This window comes from Semicossyphus pulcher, unplaced genomic scaffold (genome assembly GCF_022749685.1).
Source record: "Semicossyphus pulcher isolate SPU_LCO1_2020_fin unplaced genomic scaffold, fSemPul1.0.p SCAF_23, whole genome shotgun sequence".
NCBI classification, from domain to species: domain Eukaryota; kingdom Metazoa; phylum Chordata; class Actinopteri; order Labriformes; family Labridae; genus Semicossyphus; species Semicossyphus pulcher.
This window is the reverse complement of record NW_027211697.1, coordinates 254376-272311: the sequence shown is the minus strand read 5'-3', so window position 1 is coordinate 272311 and position 17936 is coordinate 254376. Positions and strand designations below refer to the sequence as shown.

General features: G+C 43.3%; 1 protein-coding gene across 1 annotated transcript; it reads left to right on the top strand.

Moving 5' to 3' along the window:
• The first annotated feature begins 1228 nt into the window (after positions 1 to 1228).
• On the top strand, positions 1229 to 16319 carry ccdc43 (coiled-coil domain containing 43). Its single transcript, XM_069674294.1, has 6 exons — positions 1229 to 1488; positions 13101 to 13324; positions 14108 to 14201; positions 14908 to 15043; positions 15210 to 15265; positions 15444 to 16319. The coding sequence occupies exons 1-6, from the start codon at positions 1395 to 1397 to the stop codon at positions 15629 to 15631; spliced, it is 792 nt and encodes a 263-aa protein (XP_069530395.1). The 5' UTR covers positions 1229 to 1394; the 3' UTR covers positions 15632 to 16319.
• Positions 16320 to 17936: the final 1617 nt, after the last annotated feature.

Sequence of the window (17936 nt, the reverse complement as noted above, 5' to 3'; positions counted from 1 at the left end):
ACTTTGAAGCAGGAACGTAGCCGGCACAAAGGCTACCTGTTGCTAATTGGCTGGAATCGTGTTGTGTGGCTCGGCCCATGTCACTTTATTTTTTGCCTATTTGCAGAGGCATGGCTGTGGTTTTCAGCACAACTCGCCAACAAATTTGATATTTTTTTTATCAGTTAAATCTCAACAGCCTAGGTGAGGTGACTTGGAGGACATAGGAGCATTTCCATCTCTTGCAATGACATTTAGGTGTTTAGGTAAGTCTTACAACAGATTAAAAGTAACCGAAGATGTCAGGGCACTGACGTCTCCGGCTGTAATAAAAAATGTCTATCATCCAGACTTTACTCGAAGGAGCTGCATGTGAGCCAATGTGTGAACGGAGCAAGTTATTTAGAGGAACAGCAATTGAGTGGACATGTTGATGACGTCATTGACGTTGCATGGAGCCTAGCTGATTCATAGACTTTTTCCTACTTGCCCGTATATTAGTTTCAACTCCTACGCATCCATAAGAATTTTGTACTGATAAATGCAAAATCAGTCATCTTTAACAACGAGTCCTCTTCCTTGACTTGAGGGCGATACCCGGCTGTCACCCCTCGTCTAAACCACACTGAGTATTTCCAGCAGTTTAGCACATCTGACACAGACAAAGGTGAGTTTGAATAATGTGTGGACATGATTCTCAGGAAGCTGTCGTCAGTTGTAAGTGAAAACGACTTAAGATTAGAATGGTATACATTACAACAGCTACTACCCAGACCTGGCCTCTTTCACTGCTCGCAGTCCTCCAGGATCCCGGAACCTGCACGGCAATGACGGCGCCAATGTCATGCTGTCACCTGATCTGAGCCATTATTACACAGGCATTCTTAATAGCCCTATAGATTAAAGTCCAGAGGAACAAGACACCAACAGATTAAAAAAAGAAAGATAGGAAAGAGGATGATGAATTGCCTCAGATTGCGAGGCAATCATGCATAAATTACTAGGATGTGCTTAGGTATAATAACCAGCGCTGTTTTAAGTGATCGCTCACTCTCGGGGAGCGGTTGTGTAAAAAAGAGCGGGTGGGGATGTGGTGGGGGGGAGGGATGGGTGGCGGGTAAAGAAAGGAACGGGTCGCAGCTGTCTACTCAATCACATCACCGTCAAGGGTATCGCCCTGACACTGTCTCCACTCGGTGCCCTGAGCTTCCCCACAAATCTCCTGGTAGACAGACGCAGCAGTCAAACGGCACCCGCCTCCTCCCAGCAGGGGCCCCAAAGGTTCCCCGGGCACGTCTCTGTGGCCCCACAGGCTGCCGTTGGGAGCCCCGGCAACAACTGATTATTCAGGATCTAGGCTAACAAGAATCTGCCATGCGGATCTCAAAACAACCTGTTCTGGTTGTGAATACATCATGAAGCAGAGGGAACAGGCTGTCTGCCGCTTCCATTCTCTCTGGGTGAGCTGCTCTTTCAGTTGCTCAGCAGATTCGGGAGGAGCAGCTTCAGGTAGGAGGACAGCAACCAAACCGTCGCATCTTGGGTCCACATAACACAGAGAGCGGTATGATAAGGTTTCACAGTGGGACTCAGCTGTTTCTAATACTAAAAAATACACCAAGCTTCTGGATGATGAGCCAAATATGTGCTGAGAAACAGAGTCCAAAATCTTTGCCTTGTTCCTGCTTGATTGTTCAATTTGATGAAAGAAATGTAATGCAAAGACTTTCAGAGAACATTTTTTTTAAAATAGCTTTAAAAAATTCGAAAAAAAATCAGACTTTTCTTGTTAATGTCTGTGGCCGAGGATAAGTTAACACAAAGGAAGCTGAAGCATTGGGCACCAGAGCTGAATCCATCCAGTAGTGCACATTTTTCTATTCGACTCATCTCTTGAAGGGCAAGCAATCAACGACACGGTCATTGAAAGATGTACACAAACACGTGAAGGATAAATATTAGTGTCTATTTCCTCCATAACGTGTCCCCTGCCACATCAGTGCTACTGTCTGAGCCATCTGCCAGAGAGCTTGGCAGGAGTACAGGAGAGCCTCAGCTGAAGGGCCTCAATGGGACCATCTCTAAGACTGGTACAACACCTCAGGGCCCGAGCATTCGTCTCCCTTCATCACATCTTTCTTCGTCAGCATCACTTTACATTCACTCCTCACTTAAAACATGGAACTGCAGTCCCTGTCCCTTTAAATCCCCGTTTCTCTCTCCGTCTGATTGCTTATAGCCCAAGTGGTGTAGTAATGCTAGCGCAGCAGGGAGCTGGGGAGCAAAACAAACTTAGGCCACTTAACTCAATAGTATTCACAATGGCAAATTAGGTCGAAATACAGTGGTTGCATAGCATCCCACCCAATCAAACACATGGAAGCACATAGGGAGAGCAGGCAGGGTGTTTCTCCTCTGTGACTCATTATAGACCTGATAATATGCAGCAAAATTCATGAATGGGCAAAATTGTAAAAGGATACACTGGTTAATATTACATGGCACTTTGTCTCCATCATATCCTACACTCCACAGCACAGAGCCAGAAAGGAGGATTAATAGTCCCATTTTTCCTTCCATTAATCCATGAAGAGGCTGTAGAGCAACCCCCTCCCCCTCTGTTGTTCTTCCTCTCTTTTGTATCCCCAATGACCCGGAGTTCAAAGTAGAACTACAGAGCGGGGTTTGTGTTTGTACAGATTGAGGGCCCTCTCCAGCAGTATCAGGAGGAAACAAGGAAGCAGACTTGAAGTCTGTCAGCCTTCTTCTCCACATAGCAGGTGGCAAAGAATCAGAGAACAACAGAGTATGAGGGGAAAAGACAGCGGGTCGTTATGCCAGAACAGCAGGGGGCCTTGGGGACCAGTCAGGGAGATGGGACCCGAATAAAACACACACTCAGCCCCTTCAAACGCACACACGAAATTGGACACTTGGCCAGATATGGCGAGCTCATCTGGCACTGGCACGCTTGGTGCACATGAGCTTAAAGTGCAGCCCGAGGTCCATCTTAGCTTAGCCACGTAGCTTAAGTCCGCTAGCCAAGGTTTCCTCCTCTGGACTGAGCTCACACCAAAAGCATCACACAAAAAGCATACCGCTACACTGTTGCACAGAATAGAGGCCACTAACCAGGGAGCCAGCTGCCAACTCACGAATGGCTGTGGTGTACTTTCCAAGCTTGGCACCACACACACGCAGAACTGCCATTACTGGTCTCTGCAGCATCACAAATACGGCAGGCGTACAGACAAAGCATGCAGCATGAAGAGGCTGCTGACCCCAGAGGTTTCAGATGCCTCCAGGGTGGAGGCACTCAGTATCCAACACTCTCTGGTACAAGAGTACACCAGCGAACGCACAGTGAACTGTAGAGACACGCTCACAGAGGACGAACAGCATCCATATTTGTTTTAAGTGGCAGTTCAATGCTGTGCCATCAACCTTGGAGAAAGGAACTAATAAAAGTGTGCTTTAGCACCCTTTCCTTGTCTTTATTCAATTTGTCCTGTAAATTAATTTCCCTAAGGTGCTGTGTGTGAATGGATCTGAGAATACAGACCGGGATAACATAGAAATTCCACTGCATGGTATTGTGTGTGTGCAGCAATAGATTCTAAACATTCAGTAGGAAAAAGAAGAAATGGAAAGGAGGTTACAGCAGAAACAAATAAATCATGGCTGCCAGTAAACAATGGAAATCCATCCTAAATAAAGTCCATCAACCCGACCCTACTTACAGACATACTTAATTCTTGGGGAATATACAGGAAACAATGTGGGTTTTTAACAGTGTGTATTATTCGCAACTGTCTGCATGATGGGTGAGGTATCAGCTGCGTCCCAATCCAGGGGCTGCAGCCTTCGCAGGACGTCTTTGAGAGCTGATTACGTCACAGCGGCGCGTCGAAGGCTGTCCCAATTCAAACGCTCCTTCAGATGCGGCCGACAAATGCGTCCTCCGTTTACCGGGCCACAAAGGATCCATCGGGTGCATCCTTAGCAGCCCAGTGTATCCCGAGATTAATTGCATGCCACTTCAAATGAGATGGCGGACTCTTAAACAGCAGAGGAATATGCTTTTTATTGTAGAAGTTTTGGGTTTCAACTTAATTGAATAGCTAGCGTTACACATGTTTAAAAAAACGAATGGGCCCTTGAAAGAAATGATCTTTAAAATAACAGGTTAAGTTACGTGACGTTAGTTATGCTAGCTAGTTAGCCCACTAGCTACCTGTTGCTAGGCGACAGGAGCGGCGTTTGGTGATGCAAGGGTAAGGGCTTGAACAGCTGGTGACGCAAACAGGAAATCCTCCGTAGACCACAACATATCATTTCAGTTGGGCTTTAACGGTCTACACAGGCTATGAATAGCCCATCCTCCGTAAACCGCCTCCTTCAAAGACTGCAGCCTCTGGATTGGGACACATCAATCTACTATCTAAAGAATCCTGCCTTCCCATGGTCTTTTCATAAAGCTAGGTTTACATGGCTTTCTTAAGTCCTCAAACAGAGAGAATGTGGGTGGGTAAAAAAAAAATGAATGAAAGCAGGTAACAGATTGATATAAAGAGATCACTGTACTAATAATCATGCTCCAAATTGGCTTAATCAACAAAAACAGAGTACATATCACCTTTCCTCAGCCAGAATAACAAGTGATGCAGGCAGAGCAGGAGAGAGAAGAGAGAGATGTTTCAGAGAAGGGCAACAAGGCGAGCAAAAAGGGCAAAGACGAGCTTCTAAAGGGTTAGCTTGTTAGTAAAGGAGAGGACATAAGACCCGTGAGCACGTGCTCAGACAATCGCCCACACACCGACCCAAATGGGTGTGAAAACACATCCATTGTGTCGGAGAATTCTAGGAGAATGTGTCCCTATGTGACATCAATACAACCGGAGCAGTTAACGTGCCAGGCCTCGCCATTTCGCCTGACTTCCATTCTGCAACCAATAGACCAGACCTTGCACTTGGTGGTCAGAAGAATGGGATGGGGGAAGGAAAGAAAAACAAAAGCGATTGATATAAATGATCTGCCGGCCGAGAGAGGCCCCCAGGCAGGGGCGAGCGAAGGTCCGCTCGATACCAATTGATCGTGGGAGGCCCAGGCATTCGTCTTAATTCTGACTAATTAGGGCAGCGGCTGACGAGGAGGGGGTTAGAGGGACAACTTATCGGTGTGTGTGTGCTTGTGTGTGTGCGTCAGTGGAACCTCCCAGATTACAAAATCAAGCCCCCGTGTTTACAAAGCGTGGAACAAGTGGAGGATTAAGGAAATCAGTTTAGGAAACAACAAGCGTCACCACATTAGTGTTGCTGCCAAAATAATTCCCCTGTCTTCAGCGGGATGCCTGACAGGCAGGATGGGAGTAAATCCGCTCACTTTTTTTTATCTTGTTTGTGTGAGAACTGCTGATTATCTTCTAGCAGCACAAGTCTGGCCTTTGATAGCCAAGAGGCAGCAGAAGAGAGATCTTTTTCTGGCCTCACCCATCCCACAGATAGACATCAAAGCTTTTTAATTGGCAGACAAGAAGTTGGGTTTGATCACAGGAACAATTGGGGAAAAGCATTATATACGTGCACGGTCCTCAGAGTGAAAAAATATGGAGTGTAACCTCATAGTGGGAGGGTGAAACAGACAAATCTGTGGACACAAATTTCTTTTGTGTGCAGCCCTGCAGAGAGGAGTGGGAACCTGAGAATGGAAGGTGTAAGCTGGGACGTGTCCAAGAGTTTAAAGGCAAAGCCCTTTTAAAATATCCCAGCGTTTAGGAGCAGACACTGAGCGGCTGCTGAGCTGCTCAAAGCCCTGACTCAGATTTCTATCTGTCACTCCCTGAGGATGTCAGCGGCGTGAAGTGGAAGGTGGCAGGAGGAAGGTTTTGCCATGAATGAGGGGCAGCAGCGGAAACAGTTCTACCTGCAGATAACAATCTCCTCGTCAAAGAAACTCACACACACACACACACACACACACAAGGTGCCAGAGCTGGCCTTATGCAGTAGCGGCCGCTCACATAAGTGACAAAATATCAGCGGGTTAGAAGTGACAGACAGGCTGCGTATCTGTATTAGACAAGATCCCATTGTTGAGAAGAGACAAAAAAGCTCAGACAGGCCGGGCTGACCTGCTCGCTTTGTCACTCACTCTCAAAGGCCAGAAGAGATTGACAGATATAGTTGGATATCAGCTACTCACTCTTGTTCTTTGACATATAAACTTCTTGCCCTTTCCACCTCCGGCCCCCCCGTTCCCTGCCAGCTATTCATATCCCGGCCTGTCTCGCTTGCGCCACTTGCCCCTCTGGGCAGAGCTTTGTATCAGGAGTCCAGAAACAGAAACTCACGGCGGGTGTCTGGATCTCCTCAACCCTGGCTATAAATATCAACGAGGTGTCATTCTACTCACATCAAATTAACCAATCGGGGTGGACATGTCCCCTGAATTCTCTGCTCGTCAGCTCGAGTGTGATGTCCTAATGACTGCCTCGCCGTCGATACCGGTCCACATAACCACGGGCCCTGTGGGGGACAATTAGGGAGAGTCGGAGATGTTTTCCTTGATAAATGTTGTCACTGCCGGTATTGGTACTAATAAGATGTAATTTGCTGCTGTACACTCTGATGACACACGCTGTAACAGCCCCACTGCAGACAGATGGGCGAGCCCTACAAGGCTTTACATTAAAGTGACACAAATGCTTTCATTAACTCAGAAGAGTCGCATCCACAAACATATAAGCAGTGTTTATGTGATTATGCCTGTGTTACATACTGATAATGTGCAGTGTTGTGCTAGACATCAAGAGAGAGGAAGACAAATGTCATTATGTAGTCCCAACAGGAGCTCTGTTATGATTATTACTGCCGGAGCAGCAGCATTAAAAAAAGAGTGTGATGAAACTGTTGAAGGTGAAGAAGAATTTGCGATTCTTCAAAGTCTTCCAGGCCAAAAATGCAAAACTAGAGGCTGCAACACAACAGTCGACAAACCGTCACTGTAGCTATGAAGGCTGTCACTTTTAAATTTGATATATTGCTCAAACCTGGTGAAATATTAATAGTTCGAACTGTAATGATGTGACCGAATTCAAAATTGAAGCACAGCAGATAACGCTTGCCCACGAACAAATTAGAAATCTGCTGTCCAGAGTCCCAGAGTGCTATCACGTTTAAAGCAGTGTGCCTCTTATTCCGACAGGTGGCGATAATAAGCTGCCTGCTACAAACCAAAGGAGGAAACTAACGAGCCAAGCCGTTGTTAACCTTTCCTGCTTCAGTGTCCCGACCGTAGTCAGAAAGCACAGGGGAGACTTATTGCTGTTCTGCTCCAGGGCCAAAGCTGTAGCTAGCTTCGAGGCAAACTCCGTCACTTTAATGCGCCAGCAGCAGACGAGAAACGGGAGCGCGGCTTGAGTCTTGAGGAGTCGTAGGCTTTATTACGCACAAACACAGCCTAAACTGTTAGTTCTGTTGTTTATACAGCTACCGATCACTTTTTTCCCTGATCACTTAATTTTTGGTATTAAAAAATCTAAATTATTGCTAAGTTAATGAATAATTAAACCTTTTGTAGAATAGCACATAAAAGAATAACGCCAACCCCTATCAAAAGTGTCGAGGTAAATTTTCTGCTGATCAAATCATCAGGGTTGTTGTTTCAACACTGCTTGATGGCGACTGAGAAAAGAATCTTTTGATGGATCTCCTCCTAACATGCATGAGTGTGTGTCCAGCTCCCTCCAATGAGAACAAAAAAAGATCTTCTGATTGGCTGTGAGCAGGGGGACCACATGAAGAATAAAAGGCCAGGGAGACGCATCATAAAAGGCACAGGTGGTGTGAGACCGCACCGTGCTGTCTGATGTGTGTCTGACTGACAGCTACCGGTAGAGCAGGGTCGACTCAGCCCATCAGCTGACGTTCTCCAGCACCGGTCTGCAGCACCAACCGATAGTCAGCATGGACATGTGAAGATTAGCCCCGCCGGACCGCCTCTCTCTCTCTCTCTCTCCCTCCAACTTTTACTTCCTCCTCTTTGTCACCACCCTTCATGACAACGTGATGTCACCATAAACCGTCATGTGCTGATTCGCTTGAGTCAATGTTTACCGTGGTTTGAGGGGGCTTGTTAGGCAGTCATCTGACAGCCATTCATCAGATTACGGACTTATTCAAATGTGGCATCGAAGGGGAGAAAATCCACGGGAATCTGCTTGGATTGTGCATGCGGTGGAATATTTGAAAATATTGGAGCTTGCATGTAAACACCTACAGCATAGTCAAATATCACCCTGACAGTGTTTTGTAAGGAGGAGGGGGGAAAATCGCATTCAGCTATGAACAGCAAAATAACAAACCATTTTAAATGCGGTGACTGATGTGTCACAGTGGAAAATAAGTGATGACTGTGGGGGATTCTCCGCTTTCACTAAGCACAAAACTCAGTCAGCGTTTCATGCATTCATTTGCACAGAGCCTTAAAAGTAGCCTAAGTACAGCTAAATCTACAGTATCCGTTTCCTTTTCATATCATCTCTCTGAGAAGCCCCTAAAATCCATCCTTTATGCCATATACCAAGCCCGCTCTTCAATTTAATTCCCCATCTGTGGCCAGCTTGAAATATGATCCAAGAAATGAGATCCGTGACCCTGAATACAGAGTGTGAAGCAGCATCGGGAGCAGGATGGAGACATGGCCTGATTCTGTAGCTAAGTGGCATGTCTTAGAGGGGGGAAGAGGCCTGGATCCCCTCCCCAAGTGGCATGGCTAAATATTTGCCCTCATCCACTTGGCTGTCTAGACACATCCACTCAGCCCCCTTCCCATCACTCCTCTGTTCTGCTCAGAAGCGGCGAGAGCTGGCACGGTCAGCCAGGCAGGGCGCCAAACCCACGACAAAAAGTTTCTCCTCACTGCCAGAGGTCACGGAAGTTCAACAACCTGGAAAGAATGGGCTTTGCATTTTTAAAACCTCAGGGCCGACATTTGGGGAGTCACATGCACACCGAGCAAGGGACGGGCGAAAAGAAACGCTGTCAAATGGTCTTTGTGCTTCCCGATGATTTGGAGAAAGGAACCCTCAGAACTCGACGAGAGGTCTCTGCGGATTTCTCTGAGTCAGTGTTCCATATTCATAACCTTTTTCCACACTCACATGGCAGAGTTTTAATTGCCTGCAATTCAGACTAAAAAGCTCGATGAGCGGAGTGAAAGCGCGGTGCCTCCTGAGAGGGGGATGTGGGAAGTCCACCTCCAGCACACTTAACCTGATAAACGCATAACTGCTAATAGGAGCCTTCATTACACATAACCAGATTATTCCCTCTGCTAGCAGCTCGAGCTAATTCTTCTGCTTCAAAGACACACTCAGTCACTGGACTCCAACAAACGGATGAAGCAGCACATATTACTGCTATGTGAGGGTGAATCCAAACATGCCTGTGAAGAGCATCAAATAAGTCAAAGAAAATATACTAAGATTAAGATGTTGCATAAAATACAATACAAATGCCTTATGCTAAGAGCTGAGTAACTTTTCTAACATGAAATTTCTCACACAGTTAATGTGAGCCAATTTGTTTTTAAGTTATGGTAACACAAAAACTGTCTCGCATTTCTCTTATCACTTCTGTCTGCTCAACACAGAAAGACATTGTGTGTCTGTAAGAGCGTGTATGTGTGTGTATGTGTGTGTGTGTGTGTGTGTGGGCGGGAGGGGGGCAAAAGACAAGTGAGTGAGAGCAAGAGTGAGAGCATATGAATGTACAGTATGTGTGTGAGAGAGAGAAGGAGTTGTGTTATAATAATAGAAAAACAGAAGAATAATCTTTTAACTATGATCAATGATCATTAAAAATAATGTGTTAATAATATTATTAGAATTATAATGTTCTGTGATAATACTGAACATCATCTACACTCTAGATTTAATTACATTAATTAAACTCTAACAGGAATATTACTTATCATATTATATATATTATCATATATTAGATCATATCAATTTGCAGTAAGACAGCCATTACTTTGATTTCACCAGTAATTATCACCTACAACGTGACAGATTTAACTGAGCCGTCTCTGGAATACAACACAGCACAGAAATTAACGTGTGTTGATTGAACAGGCTTATTCAAGTCATCTCAGTATTATTTAAACAGCCCTATATTATACATGTCTCTCATGAGGCTTTACACCATATTATACAGTACCCACTTTTTGCTACAAGTCGAGCAACCGTGTGACAAGGAGGCCAACTGCTAGAGAAGATGAGGAAACATGTCTGTTACACATGCTGGTCCTGGTTGCTCTGCTCGCCTGCTTGTTTTGGGTTCTGGTTATATTCTGTCACATTAACGTTGGGGTAGAGGATATGTTGACATAGAGAGGACATTGCACATTGAGACTGCAGGGCTTTTCTGAGGCTGGTGGCATTGGGACATGAAGACAAGTGTGTATCTGTGTGTGTCGTGTATAGAAGGAAACTGTTGCCTGTGGAGCGGAGCATGTGGATGCCCACCCACTCAGTAGCCTGGCGGCCCTCGTCATTTCGCATCAATCCACAGCCCCTCAGTATAAATAGGACAGGCGTCCTACAGCTATGCGGTGCTAAGAGAGGGGATGGCATTATGCATCGACCCTGGGCCCCTCATTCTGAAATATGACTATGGCAGCCTGTTGTAATGGCAGCTTCCCTCAAACAGCACTTTGATAATAGGGTTCCTTTTTGGCAGTCGGTAAAATTAATGTACTTTACAATTTTGTACTGCCTACAATATAACAAGGTAACTGACATCAATGAAACTTTGAAAATCAATCTGTTTTAAATTTGAAATGAGTAAAACTAGTCAATTATTCTGCACAGGTTTCCTGACAGTACTTTTTAAACTTCTTCACAACACTGAACTGCCTGTTCTTCTACTTGCTGCACTCAAGTCATGTATAGAATTAACACATAATATCCAGCTTTGACACAGGGTCTAACTGGCTATTTTGCTCCAGTTTGAAACATCCACAACGCTATTATTACCAAAGCCCGAACAGGAAGCAATGAGCATGGAGCACCACCTAATCAGCCTGCTTTCACAATAGTTTAAGGGTGTTTGATGGAAGTTAGTTTGAATTTTGCCTGTAGAGCGTACAAAGCAAGCTAAACATGAGCAAATGTATCCTGGCTGTAAGGAACTGAAGGTGGTGCACTAAAATAGAGAGTACAGTTCTACACGGTAGCTTCCCTGTGGCGTCACAGAAGCTTCACACTTCATTACTGCAAGGCCAGCGACGTGTGAAGCCATTATGTGGGAGCAGTGGGAAGGGGAGCGTGTGTGTGTGTGGGTGTGTGTGTGTGTGAGCTGGGGGTAAACAGGGAGTGGGGTGTGTGAGAGGGGCAACCGATAACCCCCCTTTGCTCGAAGTGCTTTCTGGAAGCAGGATCAAGCCATTCACATGGAAACATATTTTAATATATTCAAACAGCTGGGAGGTGTTGTCTGCTGTCCCAGTGTCAAATGAAAGAGGACGAACAAACAGCTGGCAGGGCATGTTCTTGCTCCGCAGCTCTGCTTACAACTAAACTTTAACAAATGGAGTCTGATGCACATGCATGGAGCAATTTGCGTTGAATCACACACTAAATAAGCTCCAAACTAATGTCATGCAACTAAATCCAAGACTCAGCTGTATCCTCTGTCTCCACCTCAAGAGAAGAGAGCACTAATCTGTGTCCTCTACTTCCACCCAGAGGCCGAAAGCTGAATGTTACACTTGTTCAAGCTGCTGTTGATAGCAGCACATCTGTATTTCATCACCCAAGCTGGAGGTGCAAATAAATGTAACCTTAAGTGGTCTCACTCAAATTCAGTGCCATCATCCATTGCAACAATATTGGATCTATTTGTCATATAAATGTTTCTTCTACTTAGATGGTGGAAATGAATAGTTTGATTTTGTATGTTTAAAAATGATTTTGTTCTGCCAAAGTCTGTTTGACTGCCAGGTACCCACTGAATTTAAAAGTAGGCTACAGCTGATTATTCTGAAATCAGCATTTTAATTAGACCAGTATTGGCCTGCCTCGTGCCCAAAGCCTACGAATGAGTGCACATGTACTTCTGTAAACTGTGGTACCATCGAACATTAATTTTCAGTCAAGAACTTTGGGATTTGTGGCAGTATCCCAGTCGACTTACATGGCTGCCAATGCTGAGCAGTTAGCTTAGCGTTGATTGAAATTTTGGCTGCAAAAATGAATCCAACAAGCCAGGATAGCAGCATGACAAAGTAATCACAGCAATTTTCATTCAAATGGCCAGTTGACAAGACCTGTGTTCACAAACTACAAGCTGTAATTTAGCTTAAAGGTACAATTTATGAACTTAAGCTAAGATTTACTCTACGGGGGAGAAGTAAGCACCAGGTAGACAACAAAGAGGGGCAAAAGGAGGATGTGGGTCCAATATGGTTATTAGGTGTGAAGAAGAGGTGATCATCACATCACAGAGAATACAGAGGAGACAGTGGAAGAAGGAGGACACAGTAGGGACATGTAGGCCTGGAGCATTGCAATTAAATTTTGTTCAATCGTTTTACAACTGAATGGTAGCCTATTTGACATGAAAGTTTAGGCTACAATATTGTGTGGCTGAAAAAACAGAAGGTAAACTTTTAAATTCTATTAAATGGCTGTAATCTCAATGATAATTTATACAGGCATATAGGCCTCCTATATGTTTAAATCTTGATTGGGTTACAATCTTTTACCAAAAAAAAAAAAAGTGTTTTGCGTAACTAAATAAACTGATGGTTGCAGAAATGAATATCAAAATACTTAAGATACCAAGAATTAAGGGGGGGAAATATTCTCATGTTTAAAGAACTAAATTAGGCCACAAAACAGCACTCAATGGGGACAGTTGGAACTTTTAAGTCAATTGTAAAGCATTTCAAAGCGACAAAAAACTGTACTGTGCATTATATTCAACAGTTGTTAATAATGCACACTAGCTTGCAACAAAATGATTGCCATTTTACCTGGGCCTGGATGGTTACCTTGCCGTCAGCACGAACAAAACTGAATTGTTAAACACGCGCCGTTTTTATTTGACTTTTTTCACAGGCAATGTCAAAGGACAGCCGCGCGCCACCGAAAGACCCGAAAGGGCCAAGATGGCTGCGCCCGTGACAGACGCCGGGGAGTTTGAAAGCTGGCTAAATGATCGTCTAGACTCTTTAGAAGTGGACCGTGAGGTGTATGGGGCGTACATTTTAGGGGTCCTGCAAGAAGAGGAAAGCGACGAGGAAAAAGAAGATGCGCTTCAAGGAATATTATCCGCTTTTCTGGTGAATATCCTAAGCGGCATGCTCCGCTCAACAACTAAGGCTGTGTTGTTTTACATGTGTTGCTGTCTGTCTTCTGTGCCGGACCATACCAAGTGACAGCTGATGTCAGCTGTCATGTGGAGTTAAATTTCAACATCAGACGCAGTAATGTTTCTATTTAAGGTCTAGACACCAAAGACAGAGATATAAGCTGTTCACTCCCGCCACGCCAAATCCCATTAAAAAATGTTGAACTTTTATTTGATTGTGATCTGATCCGAAATTCCGAACAAGAAACGTATTAGTTATTAGCTAATACAATTCCTTTAAACGTTTTGACATTTTCGGCTATGAAGAAGAACCACCAAGTTATCTTTGCAATTGGTTAACCATTTGCAGTTGGCTAACCATTTATATATTTAGGACGAGCTGCCATGATGTGATTTGTCAGACTGTCAGTTAAACAGCTGTTAGCCTGTTATGAGCTCCACAGAGAGTAACAGTAACAGTTAGTGTTCACAGGACACCCATTATGCAAAAACTCTATGTGCTGTGGCAAACACATCAGACATGGTATGATAACACCACCTAATGCATCATGTGCTGGCTGTGAGTGAATCAAGTGGGTGCTGCTGTCCTCCTGGGGCTCTTCTGCAAAGCACCTCAACAAACATCATCTCATTCTGACAGCTGTGTTGATGCATAGACATTGATAGCCTTTATATGTATATGAAAGTAAATAAATGTATAGTATATGTAGAGAGCTGTTACTGGTATTTAACTGCTCTTGTCCTGTGTGCGCAGGAGGAGGACACAGTTGAAGATGTCTGCAAACAGATCATCAAGCAGTGGACAGAGTGTTGCAGCCGGTTGGCAGCCAAAAGAGATGCTGGTGATGGTATGCATGTTAATTTGATTCATCCAAAAGTCCAATCTTATTCAAGTGTAAAGAGACCTTGGCAGCTATTTCTGGGGAACAATTACATACATTACGATACAGATATTCAACCATGTGTCAACAAAAATAAGAGAAACATAAAAAATCAATAATGCAGTCCAAACTTGAACAAAAAGTTTTAAAGTCATAAAAAATTATGTAAGAAAGCCAGCAGGCTGATCTACTTATGTAAATCTTGACTAAACAGCATAGACAGCTTGCCATGGAGTCTGTTGTCAGTCCCAGGTAAACATACAGAGGGATTAGATCTTTGAGTTTTAAAATGTTTGCTTTAAGTTTGGAGCAGAGTGCAAGACACTTTTGTCTCAGGGAGAGATTAACATTTAAAACACACACACACACACACACACACACACACAAACATTCGTGACACTGCAGAAAGTTTTTTGTGATCTGAGCGAGTGTTCATGCCAAGAAGTCGTTTCCACCCAGTGTGTTTTGTCAGTGTTATTATTGGAAAGAGATTGTGAGGCTGTTTATTCTGTACATAGCCATACTGTCTAGAGCTCCGGCTCAGATGGGAGCCCTCATTGCTCCTTCTGTTAATGTATACTCATGGAGAGTAGAAAGTAGGTCCTTTTATTGCAAGTTAAGGTTCTAAATGTTTTATTTAGGTTGACTGTGCTCTGTCATTTCTTTTCTGTAGCTGAGGTCCAGGCCATCGCCAGTATGATTGAAAAACAGGCTCAGATTGTGGTGAAACACAAGGAGGTGTCCGAGGAGTCCAAGAAAAGGAAAGAAGCCCTACTTGCCCAATATGCTCATGTAACAGATGAAGAGGAATATCCTTGAGTTTGCAGATTGTTGTGAAAGTGATGAACATTACAAATGTTTCTCGTACCAGGTATAAAGTCTGTACATGAATATTTGACATGGTCCCATTCCAGTGATTATTCTCCTTCTTCACATTCAGCCATAATCCTAACGTTTTTTCCTTGACTAAAGCACTGAAGCTGACGAAGAGGAGCCAACAAGTGCAAATAACTTTCCATCAAATGAGAAATGTATCCTTTCTGAAGTGGTGTACTATCAGACGCTGTATAAAATCATCTAATGTATTACAATATAAATAGATGTTGCAACAGCCGTATAACCCTGACTCCATAATACACTGTGTTTTACAATCTGACCTCCATAATGATAATAGGTATTAACGACATTGTCCTTAACTCAACGTGTCAGCCCTCTTTAAGAACACCAATGTGGAAGAGGTGCTGAACAGACAAAAGCAAAAGCGGGACCAGGCACGAGATGATGCTCAGAAGAAGAAAGAGACGGACAAGATGCAGCGCGAGAAGGACAAACTAGCCAAACAAGACAGGAAAGAGAAGGAGAAGAAGCGTACACAGAAAGGTGAACGCAAAAGATAAAACCAAGAGAAAGGACACTTTGTGAAACGTTTTTGTTAAAAGACAGAAATGAAAAACAACAGCTATTGCCTCTTTTTATCTAATCCCCATTGGCACCTTCAGGGTGTTAATGTATTCTTTTGACCCTCTTTGCTAATTACTTTTTGGCACCGGTTCATATGAAATAAATCTAAGTACTGGATATTGTGCAGGTTCAAAATTCAGATTTTTCTTTCTTGGATACGCACATACAGAGAGATTTCTTGGAATAAAGCTGCAAAACTTCAGATGGTATTGATTGTGTTAGTCAGTCTTGTGTTGTAGATCCATACATTTATATTTTGTTGTTTAAGAACATGTGAAACATGCTTTGACCTAAGTAAAAATGATCCCTTAAGAAATCAAACTATACACCTAAAAAAAAAATGTAATTGATCATGATCAAAACAGGGGAATGCTTGCAAGGCATCTCAGAGTTTCTGCTATTATCCTCTGTGCCAACACATGCCTTGGATTTCTGCACAACTTTTCATTGAAGGCAAACCATTTTCCTTTTATTTGTTTTAGGTTTTAGTTAGAGAGTATGAACATTTTATCTGACAGTAAGACAAAAGAGCAGTTGCTAAATTATACCTCAAAAATATCATGTACCATAATTTGAATGTTTATAATGAGGCGTATGATCTTTTTAAATTAATAAAAAAAACTTTTCAGCAAGTTGGATTTCTTTATTTTTACATTTTGTGGAACAGAACAAATAACAAGAACATTAATAAGACAACTTATATTTAGAGAGCATAGTCAGGAGCGGTGCTACAGTAGTTTACAGACAAATGCTAACAGACAATTTTTGCTTGACCTCCGTTTACAATGGATTCAAGCTTTGGTCCCTAGCCGACAAACTGTCCCACTGATGGGAATAATATTTGACAAGACCCTCTGAAAATAATCTTATGGTAAGTGTGATTAATACATCAAACAAGCATTGAACTAAATCAAACACTTACATTGAACTGTTTCAGTGTCCATTGACACAGTTCAAACTTTTCCCAAACAAGCAGATATAACAGTATTCTGTTATGTCTTCAATTAACAGAAGTTTCAGAATTAATAGGAATATTACACAACATTTTATAATTTAGCATGTGATACAGAGCAAGTCTTCAAATACTAAACAGCATCCACCAAATCATTTTTTAAATTTAGCTGAGCGACACTTCACAGATAGTAATGATATTTATTTTATGTTTGTAATGGATTGGTGATCCTTTTCAATTAAAAACACTGAACTGGTTTAGGAAGTATCAGTTGAGAATAAGTTTAAAATCTAAAATTACAGCATGTTAAGGTTACATAAGAAAAACAACTGTTGCAGGTAAAATGTCACAATACACTTGCAAATAGGTGATGCTCGAACAACATATGTATTTGACAACCCTCAGATAATCAGGGTGATCTGGAGGGGTTTTAATTTCATCGGACCTTAAACTCATGCTTGGTACCTGCTAAGTGATATCCTAAAAGAGTATCCATCAAAAGGAGAGGGGCTCCTCTCCGTGTGTGTGGCCTCACTGGCAGCGTGCTGCTCCTGCCTCCTGACAGGTTTTGGGAGTGCCATCTGGTAAGCACACCAAAGGGTTGTGCGGAGTTTCCTTGTGGTAGCAGCCAGGTCTTTCAGTGCAATGACCAACAACGTTGCTATGAAACAAAACCAAGTTAGTACCAGGGGTGAGAGAGAGGGACATATGCCTACCACTGCAACATGAGTTACCGCTGTCCTGAGATTGCTTCGGATGGTGTTTGGACATGTTGGCAATATGCGCCTTGATCCTCACTTGGCAAATGGCTATATTATGTCTGCTCAGTGCCGTGTGGATGTTGATATGGAGGGGACTGTTGTACAGACGATCCAGAAGGGCCGCGACCTGCAACGCAACAGCTGATTTATTAACAAGAAATTTATAAATATTTACTCTTTACATTATTAAGACACTGTATGCAAGTATGGATTTTATTCACGATCCAAACTAGAGTTAACTAAACAAACCTCCAGAATGCATTGAGGGGATATAGCTAATGTCTGTGCAAAATAAAGCTGTAAATATCTCCAACATATCAAACCTGTTGTGACACAATTCACCTGTAGATGGCAGTAGGAAGCAATAACCATAATTCATGGGACTCACCCTTGCTTGTTCTTTCGCGTGTTTAACAATGACGTAGTCCACTCTCGTAGGATTTTGTGGAGTTTTGGGTACGCTAATGTTGTTCATGTCTGCAATCTCTTCCCAATGGAATGTCTGGGAAAGGATGGCTTGTATCTGAA